The sequence below is a fragment of the Natrix helvetica genome (genome assembly GCF_964273705.1).
Source record: "Natrix helvetica genome assembly, chromosome: 7".
Taxonomy (NCBI): Eukaryota; Metazoa; Chordata; class Lepidosauria; order Squamata; family Natricidae; genus Natrix; species Natrix helvetica.
Window position 1 is genome coordinate 3,096,167 of NC_138558.1, and position 9,797 is coordinate 3,105,963.

The following is a 9,797-nucleotide window of genomic DNA, read 5'->3' on the forward strand; positions in this document are numbered from 1 at the left end:
GCTCTGAAAGCTGGCTGGGTTTTCGTTCTACGTATCCCTCTCTCTCTCTCGCTCAGCCCAGCCCACCTCCGAAGGTGGTTGTGTTTGTAGAGAAAAGAGGAGGTGGGAGCATTGGGTGTACACACACTGCCTTCATCGTCGTCTTTTAACGGCCCCATAATCCCTTGCGGGGGTGATGGAGCCTGAGCAACTGAATGCAGCTAGCAGAGTGTTTTCATGGCCGGATGCTCTACCTGTCGCCAGGGCAGAGTTTTGTTCAGCAGATATATTCCCTGTGGACCAAACGGCGGAGATGGGGAAGGAAGTCACAGGGTAAGTTTTGAAAGGCGACCCTGAATCCCCAAATCAAGATGTCTGCGAGGTAACATAGATTATGTCCAACTTTAGCTACTTTTATAAGACACGTGGACTTCAATTCCCTGGGGAATTCTGGGAGTTGAAGTCCACACAAGAAAGTGGGCAAAGTTGAGAAATCCTGATCCTAGAGCAAAGCTGTTGGACCTTCAGCCTGACTCCGAGGGCCTCTTCGAAGCCGAAACCCCTCCCTGTCAATCATAGTCGGCCATCTTGGCAAGGATCACCGAAACTCACTGCGCCGTTGTTCTCTTTCCTCCCCTTCTCCAAAATCCAGGAGTGTCTTGGTTCGTCCCGGCAGCAGATCTCAAACCGGATCCCCTGGAAGAGGCCGGGGGTGCCGGCTTCCTGCCCGGTCCTGTCCTCGCGTGGTCCGAGCCCTCACCCAGAGGGAAGCCCTGGCGAGAACCTCTCCGCGAGCAGAATTGGCCGGAACGTCCCGGGGGCCTCCAGGTGCGTCTGGGAGCTCCGGCACGTGATGTTGAGAATGAGCCTCCCTCACCTTTGGGGGAAATGACCCTGCAGGTAAAATCCAGGCTTCTGGCTTTGTCCCCTTCTCTCCCCCTCCCCTTCCCTTCAACTCCCCCCACCCCCTTCCGTACTAGAGATCCCGGCGCCCAGGCGCGGCTCTGTTCCTGCTCGGCTGGAAGGAAGGAATCTCCAATCCCTTCATATAGGTAGCCTTTGACTCACGCTAGTTCATTTTGAGAAGGAATGGAAAGTGTCCCTTCCACCTTCGATTGAGGTGCGGACCCTCGCCCCTCCTTGTTAGCCTATCTCCAGATAAGAAATAAAACCCCGAGAACATGTTCTGATGAAAACAAACTTTAATATGAAAATAAAAATGAACAAAACCTTACTATCTAAATTAATTGCATCTCTGCAGAACTATGTGCTGCCTTGAAGTTCAGAAGTCTCTGGAATGTGTGTGAGCAGGCGCAGTGCATCACTTGCTGATAAGACCTGTGACCTGCGCAGTAAATCTTCAGCTCGGCTAGCAAACAATTAACGCAGTGACACATTTAGTGACTGTCTGGAGTTACAACAGCACTGGGACAACGTCCCTTATGGCCGTTTTTCACTCTTTACGACGTTGTGGCGTTCCCCACGGTCACGTCATCCAAATTTGGCCGCTTGGCCACAGGGTCCGATTTATGACGGTGGTTGCATTATCCTCGGGGGTGGGGTGGGGGTTGTTGTGTGTCACATGACCCCCTTTTGCAACCTTCGGGCAAGCAAAGTCGACGGGGAAAGCCAGATTCACTTAACAACCATGTGATTCACTTAACATACGGCACTGATCAAAGCGACCTATGAGCGTTTTTAATGGCTGTGGTGCCGCAGTGGTTAGAATGCAGCATTGCAGGCTAACTCTGCCGACTGCCAGCAGTTCGATCCTGACCGGCTCAAGGTTGACTCAGCCGCCCGTCCTTCCAAGGTGGGTCAAATGAGGACCCAGATTGTTGGGGGCAAGAGGCTGACTCTGTAAACTGCTTAAGAGAGGGCTGTAAAAGCACTGCAAAGCGGTATATAAGTCCAAGTGCTATTGCTATTGCTATTCTCTCTTCTTTCCTTCCCTCTCTCCTTCCTTCGCGCCCTTTTCTTTCTATTTTTCTTTCCTTCTCTCTGTCTCCTTCCTTCCCTTCTTTTCCCCCATTTTTTTTCTCCTGCTCCCTCTATCTCTTATTTCCTTCTCTTTTTCTCTCCCTCTTCTTTCCTCTCCTTTCTTCTTTCCTTCTTTCTTTCCCTCCCTTTTCTTTCTTTCTTTCCTTTTCGAGTCGTGTTGGCCCAGTGGTTAGAATGCAACATTGCAGGCTAATTCTGCCCACCACCAGAATTCCGATCCTGACCAGCTCAGACTCGGCCTTCCATCCTTCCAAGATCAGTCAAATGAGGACTCGGACAAGAGGCTGACCGCAAATAGCCCAGAGAGGGCTGTAAAAGCACTGCGAAGCGGTAGATAAGTCTAAGGGCTGTTGTTATTTTCACACTTAGTGACCTTTGTATCCCCCATGGTCACGTGATAGAAATTTGGGTGCTTGGCAACTGGTAGGCCTTTATGTCAGTTGCACTTGCTTGTGTGATCACCTTAAGCAAAATGAGTGGAGGAATTCCAGATTTGCTTAACAACTGCGTAATTCACTTAAGAAACCCAGCTTTTGGCTTAAAACGTGTTGCAGGAAATATCCATAGCACTTAAGACTTCTATATCGCTTCACGGTGCTTTTATAGCCCACTCTAAGTGGTTTACAGAGTCAGGCTCTTGTCCCCCCCCACACACACACAAAATTTGGGTCCTCATTTGACCGACCTCAAAAGGACGGAAGGCTGAGTCAACTTTGAGTCTGTCAGGATCGAACTGCTGGCCATGGGCAGAGTCAGCCTGCAATGCTGCATTCTAACCACTGCACCACCAGGAAGAAGAATGAGAAGGAAGGAAGGAAGGAAGGAAGGAAGGAAGGAAGGAAGGAAGGAAGGAAGGAAGGAAGGAAGGAAGGAAGGATAGGGGAGGAAGGAGGGAGGGAGGGGAGGAAGGAAAAAGGGAACAAGGGAAGGAAGGAGAAAGGTGAGTGGAGGAAGGAAGGAAGGAAGGGAGGGAGGGAGGAAGGTAGCAATAGTACTTAGACTTATATACCGCTTCAAGTGCTTTTACAGCCCTCTCTAAGCGGTTTATAGAATCAGCCTCATTTGACCCACCTTGTAAAGCTGGAAGGCTGAGTCGATTTTGAGCCGGTCAGGATCAAACTCCTGACAGTGGGCAGAATTAGCCTGCAATGTTGCATTCTAACCACTGGGCCACCAAGGTCATAAAATGGGGCAAAAACTCGCTTAACGACTGCCTTGGAAATCTTTGCACCCAAATTACGGTCCCAACTCGAGGACACCTAGAATCGTCCGTGAGACCGGCACACGGAGTTTCTTAACCCAATGAGACCCCCCACCCTTTCCCCAAATCCCCAAAATGTTTGGCGTTTTGAAAAACAGAGTGCTTTCATTTTGGGGGGCGGCTTTCGAACTCCTGGAGCCCCAGACTGTCTCGGCATCGGAACGCTGAGATTCCGCCCTTCCGCTTTCCCCCGTGGAGATCGGAACCCCCCCCCCCCTTTCCCCAAGAAGGGCTGCGAGCGAATTTCGATTTTCCCAGGGATTTCTCTGCGTTTTGTTTGGGTTAGACGCTTTCCTCTGCAGCTCCCTGGAGCCTTCTGCCTTGTCTCCGCTGGGCTTGTTCAAAATATGCCTTATTATTCCCCCCCCCCTTTAAAAAAAAAAAACCACAATCACACGGCTAGGCTTATTCCCAGGTCTGGGGTCTTTCTGGCAAATAGTCCGGCATCAAAGCGTTTTCTCTGGAATCTCCGGAGCTTTAACGGAGGCCTCCTTCTCTGCTTTGCAAAAATATATATATATATTAATTTCCCTGCCTCGGAGGCCTCTTTTTTTACAGGAAGCTTATATATCGTTCTTCCCCCGAAGCGGTTTATTTATTTTCTTCTTCTTTCTTTCCTTTTTTTTTTCCCTCTCCCACTTAGGAGTCGCTCGCATTGCACCGTCCCGATTTCCTTTCGAGCTCCGGGGAGCGTCTCAGGCGGCTGAAGCTGCTGGTGGAAGAACGGAAGCTTCAGGGGGTCTTCCAGGAGGAGAGGAACTGCTTGTTTAACCCCCCCGATGGGATGAGTTGTAGGAACGCGGGGGGCCTGGCTAACCGAGGTACCCCCCCCCCCCATCTCCTAACACGGGAGCTGAGCTCCAAAATGCATGTGGGGTCGGTTTGAAAGACTGTTGAGAGGGGGGCGGGGAGGGGGGGGCTGGCAGGCTATTCTTTGGCAGCGGGAACAGAGAGGGAAGCCACCCCACCACCCCCAAATCCTGGCTGCTTCTGCTATAAGGGATCCTCGGTGCCCTCTGAGCTTGGTGGTTTTCTTGCAGGCGTTTCATGACCCAACTAGGGAACATCATCAAGGCTAGAAGGGAGGGGGATTTGAAGAGAAGTAGGGGAGGAGGGAGGGGGAGGAGGGGAGGAGAGGAGAAGGAATGGGGGGAGGAGGAGAGGAGAGAAGGAGGGGGAAGGAGGGAAAGGAGGAGGAGGAGGAGTGTGGGGTCCTCGGTGCCCTCTGAGCTTGGTGGTTTTCTTGCAGGCGTTTCATGACCCAACTAGCGAACATCATCAAGGCTAGAAGGGAGGGGGATTTGAAGAGAAGTAGGGGAGGAGGGAGGGGGAGGAGAGGAGGAGAGGAGAAGGAATGGGGGGAGGAGGAGAGGAGAGAAGGGGGGGGAAGGAGGGAAAGGAGGAGGAGGAGTGTGGGGTCCTTGGTGCTCTCTGAGCTTGGTGGTTTTCTTGCAGGCGTTTCATGACCCAACTAGGGAACATCATCAAGGCTAGAAGGGAGAGGGGTTTGCAGGGAGGAGGAGGAGGAGAAATAGAAGGAAAAAGGAGGAGGAGGAGGAATGTGGGGCCGTTGATGCTCTCTGAGCTTGGTGGCTTTCTTGCAGACCTTTCATGACCCAACTAGGGAACATCATCAGTGCCAGATGGGAGTGGGGTATATAGAGGAGGAGGAAAGCAGAGGGGGAGGACAGTGGAATCCTCGGTGCTCCCTGAGCTTGTTTGTTTTCTTGCAGACATTTCACGGCCCAACTAGATAACATCATCAGTGCTATAAGGGAGTGGGGATTGGGAGGAGGAGGAGGGGGGGATGGGGAGGAGGAAAAAGACTGTGGAGTCCTTAGTACTCTCTGAGCTTGGTGGTTTTATGGCAAACGTTTCCCGGCCCAACTAGGTAACATCATGAGTGCTAGGAGGGGTTTTCGGAGAGGAGGAGGAGAAGGAGTGCTGGAAGCGAGGGGGGTTTGTAGAAACGAGGATGGGAGGAGGAGGCGGAGGAGGAGGAAGACTGGGGGGTCCGTGATGCTGCCGGAGCTTCCTTGTTTTCTTGCAGACGTTTCGTGACCCAACTAGGGAACATCATCAGTGCTTAGAAGGGACTCTTCCACTGGGGGAATTGAAACTTTGCCTTGGCTTCCAACGGGGGCTCAAACCTGCAGGAAGGGGAGGCCCTGGCTCCCTCTTTCAGGGACGGGCAACGTCTTTTCTCCCAAAGCTTCCTTGCAAGGGCGGCTGATTCTCCTAAAACCCACCTTTTCAATGTCCTTAGGCCTGGGGGGGGAGGGGTTGTGATCCTCTTAACAAGGGGTCTCCAAACTTGGCAACTTGTGGACTTCAACTCCCAGAATTCCCCAGCCAGCTTCAATCCCCACAATGGAACAGTCCTTTCCAAGCACAGATGTTGATACCTAGTTGGGTCCTGCAACATCTGCAAGAAAACCACCAAGCTCAGAGAGCATCAAGGACCCCACAGTCCTCCTCCCCCCCACCTCTTCCTCCTCTTCCCCCTCCTCCTCTCTACAAACCCCACTCCCTTCTGGAACTGATGATGTTCCCTAGTTGGGTCATGAAAGGTCTGCAAGAGAACGACCCAGTTCAGAGAGCACCAAGGACCCCACAGTTCTCCTCCTCCTCCTCCTCCTCCTCCTCCTCTTTGCCAACCCCTTCTCTTCTCCTCCTCCTCCTTTCCACAACCCTCACTCCCTTCTAGCCCTGAGGATGTTACCTAGATGGGCAACGAAACGTCTCCAAGAACACCAACCAAGTACCCCACAGTCCTCCTCCTCCTCCTGCTTTCCCCCTCCTCTCCTCCTCCCCCCCTTCCTCTCCACAAACCTCACTCCCCTCTAGCCCTGAGGATGTTACCTAGTTGGGTCATGAAACGTCTGCAAGAAAACCACCAAGGACCCCACAGTCCTGCTCCCGTCTGGCTGGGGAATTCTGGGACTTGAAGTCCACAAGTCTTAAAAGTTACCCCCTGTGGAGACCATCAAACCAGGGCGGAGTTCCTTGGCCATCTGGAGAAACCAAGGTGTGGGTGGAGAGCTGGCCCTCACCCGGATGTGTTCCTCCTCTCTTTAGGGTATCGGATCATTCGGAGCAGAGCGATTTCCAAGAACGAAATGGTTGAGCGCTCCAAACGGTAAGGGGGGGGGGGGGGTTGTGGTTAACTTTTGGCCAGAAAAATGACTCCCTTGGACGACGTTCAGAAGCGATAAAGGATAAACATCATAAATAACCAGAGACTCGGTTACTTCTGCATTCCTAATAAGGAAGCAACCAAATTGCTCTTTAGACGCCCGGGCTGAAAAAGGAGAAGAATTATATTAGCTTGCTTTTTAGTTCCTTCCCGATGCTAAATTAGCCGGGGTAACTGTTTGCCAGATTCTGCTGCCCCAGATTGGGACTCGGAACTAGGCCTTTTGTTTATGGCTAGTCCCGCACTTAACGACCACAATCGAGCCCAGGATTTTTGTTGTTAAGCGAGACACGTGTTCAGTGACTTTCCCCCGGTTTTACGCCCTTCCTTGCCTTCGTTAAGTTTAATCACTGCAGTGTATAAGTTCACAGCCCAGTTGTTAAGCGATTCGGGCTTCCCCCTTGATTTTGCCCGTCAGAAGGTCGCACAAAAGGGCAATCCCCTGACCCCGGGACGCTGCAAAACCGTCATAAATACGAGTCAGTATATAACCAGGTGAAAAATAGCCCTAAGTGACTTTTTTTCCAGTGATTTTCTCATTTTTAACGCTCACGAAACGAACCGTTGTAAGCTCTTCTCGTTGTGATTGTGGTGACAGGCCGACAACCGCACCTTTGTATACCTGCCCATTGTGTTGAAGTGTGTATTGAATAATTAAAGTATTGAAGCAAGTAAGAGACGAAAGATAGATGATTTCTTTTCATTGTTAGTGTTCTGATCTCCTTTCCTTTTTTAGGTAAACGACATGACGAGAAGTTAGGTAGGATAGAAAGAAAACGTCTCATTATAAAGGGTGACATAACTAAAAGTTAGAATTAGAGATAGAAATAGGAGAAAGGGGGAATGTTAACGTATATATTTTTAGAGCAATAACAAGAGAAAACAGAATAATTGAATAATGACAGACTGCAACAATATAATTATGTATTACTATTAGAAATAAATAAGTTGGTTGAATGTAATAATTATGATTAATTTCATTAGCTTTATTTGTATTTGAATTTATGACATCCAGGTGCCTCACTATTCACGCCTTGATATGTTTGTTAAAAAAAAAAGAACATTAATTGTTCAATACACACTTAAGGACCTCATGGCAGCATTACAGTAAAGGTAAAGGTTCCCCTTGCACATATGTGCTAGTCGTTCCTGACTCTAGGGGGCGGTGCTCATCTCTGTTTCAAAGCCGAAGAGCCAGGGCTGTCCAGAGACGTCTCCGTGGTCATGTGGCCGGCATGACTCAACGCCCGAAGGTGCACGGAACGTTGTTCCCTTCCCACCAAAGGTGGTTCCTATTTTTCTACTTTTGGAAGAAGCTGGGACACGGAATGGGAGCTCCCTCCATTATGCGGCGCTAGGGATTCAAACCACCAAACTGACCACCTCTCAGATCGACAAGCTCAGCGTCTGAGCCACTGAGACGCAGAGTAACAGACCTGCAGTGAGCGTTGCTTGTTTCTGGCCAGTTTATTTGCACAGGCGGTATTTTTAACCGTGTGCGTTTTGTGTTTTAAATTTTACGCCGTGCCTCCTTTTAATTCTTTGATGCTCCTGGCACGAAGAAGCCAACTCTCTCTCTCTCTCCCCGGCCTGGCATCAGCAGCGCTGCTCCTCCTTGCCATAAACTAAAGATAACCTGGGCAGGTGAGATCGCTCTCCTCTTAAATCCCCTTCCCGCTTTCTCTTCCCTCGGCCAGCATCTACGAGCAGCTGCCCGAGGTGCGAAAGAGACGGGAGGAAGCCAAGAGAAAATCGGAATATTCCACCAACCGCTTGAAGGCCCAGCTGTACAAAACGGTGGGTGGCCCTTTCTCCCCCCTCCCCCCCTCCCTCCCTCCCTCCCTCCCTCCACTCAGAGCTGGTGGGGCTGCCTTCCTTCTCAGGAAGCAAGTCAGAGGTGGATTTGGAGCAAGCAAGGCAGGAGATCATGGGCTTTGGGGATGGGGGCGTAGTAGGCAACAGCTCCTTGGGGTCCCCAATCTGGACGCAAGGGGCATCTTGCAAAAAAACGTGAGCCTGGGGCCCTTGCAGGGGGCTGCGGACTGACCCACGACAGGCAGAAACTCCTCGGGGGAGAACGGCCGTATGTCTGAAGCAGCAGGGCATTAAACAGGAGAGAGATTTCACCTTCCCGGGGGAGAAATGCTGGGTTTAATCCTGGCCAAAGGAAGGAGCATCGCAGAGTCCTGGGGGGAAAAAGGAAATGCCTGAACCACTAGGGGGCAGTAGAGCCTTCTTCTTTCTCTCTTTCCCTCTCCCTCTTCTCTCTGTCTCTTTTCTCTCTTCCTTTTCTTTCTCTTTTTCCTTCTCCCTGGTCTTCCTCCTTTCTTCCTTTCTCTTTCTCTTTCCTCTCATCTTTTCTCTTTTCTCTCTCTCTCTCTGTCTCACTTCTCTTCTCTTTCCTTCCTTCTCACTTCTCTTTCTCTCTCCCCATTCTCCTTCCTCTTTTCTTTCTTTTCTTTCTCTTCCCCCTTTCTCTTCCCCCTTTCTCTTTCCTTCTTCCTTTCTCTTCCCTTCCCTCCTTCCTTCTCCTTTCTCTTCTCTTTCTTTCTCTGCACTCTCCTTCCTCTTCTTTCTTTCTTTCTTTCTTTCTTTCTTTCTTTCTTTTTCTGCACTCCTTTCTCTTCTCTCTCTTTTCTCTCTGTCCCCTTTTCTCTCTCTGTCCCCCTTTCTCTTCCCTTTCTTCTCCTTTCTCTTCTCTCTCTCTCTCTCTCTCTCTCTCACACACACACACACACACACACACACACACACACCCCTGGCCTTGTAACCTGTCCCAAGCAGTTCAGACAAGTTGGGTTTTCCTCTATCTGTTCCTCTCCACCACCATCTAAAACACACGTGGCACATGTTTTCGTGGGTCTTTTCTTCCTCCTCTCCCCCCCTCCTCCCCTTTAATCTGGACCCTGCCCTGTCCTTGTAGGGCAAAGGGACCAAAGGGGCTTCCTCAGATGCGGGGGGGGGGGGGGTGTCCCTTCACCCTTACAGGTTTCTTCTTCTCTTTTCCAACAGAAAATCACCAATCGTCTCTTGGGAAGGAAAGTGCCCTGGGAATGAGGCGGAAAGAAGGGAAGAAAAAAAAAAAAAACCCCAGAGCGACGGACGTCCTGTTTAATAAACCTTATCGCACGAAGTAGGGTTTTTAACCTCTTTTTTAACATTTTTTTTAAAAAAAAATACGAACTTGTGCCTCTGCTGTAGATTCCTCGGGCAGTTTCCCTCTGACGCCCCTTAGATTTTCCTGCCCTTCACTGGGGTTCGGGGCTTCCCTCCCCTGCCCCCCCCCCCAAACATGCTCCACCCTTGCGTTTTCAAACCAATGTATTGAAGATTTAAAAAAATAAATCAATCAAGAAGCGA

The 9,797-nt window shown here is 50.5% G+C and overlaps 1 protein-coding gene across 1 annotated transcript in view; it reads left to right on the forward strand.

Annotated features, from left to right (window-relative positions):
• ALMS1 (ALMS1 centrosome and basal body associated protein) overlaps positions 1–9,797 on the forward strand; it is a 53,287-nt gene extending 43,490 nt beyond the window's left edge. The window contains exons 15-19 of the mRNA XM_081960336.1: positions 632–879; positions 3,885–4,062; positions 6,320–6,380; positions 8,135–8,234; positions 9,450–9,797. Coding sequence (XP_081816462.1) covers positions 632–879; positions 3,885–4,062; positions 6,320–6,380; positions 8,135–8,234; positions 9,450–9,494 — 632 coding nt within the window. The 3' untranslated portion in view covers positions 9,495–9,797. The remainder of the gene's footprint in view (positions 1–631; positions 880–3,884; positions 4,063–6,319; positions 6,381–8,134; positions 8,235–9,449) is intronic.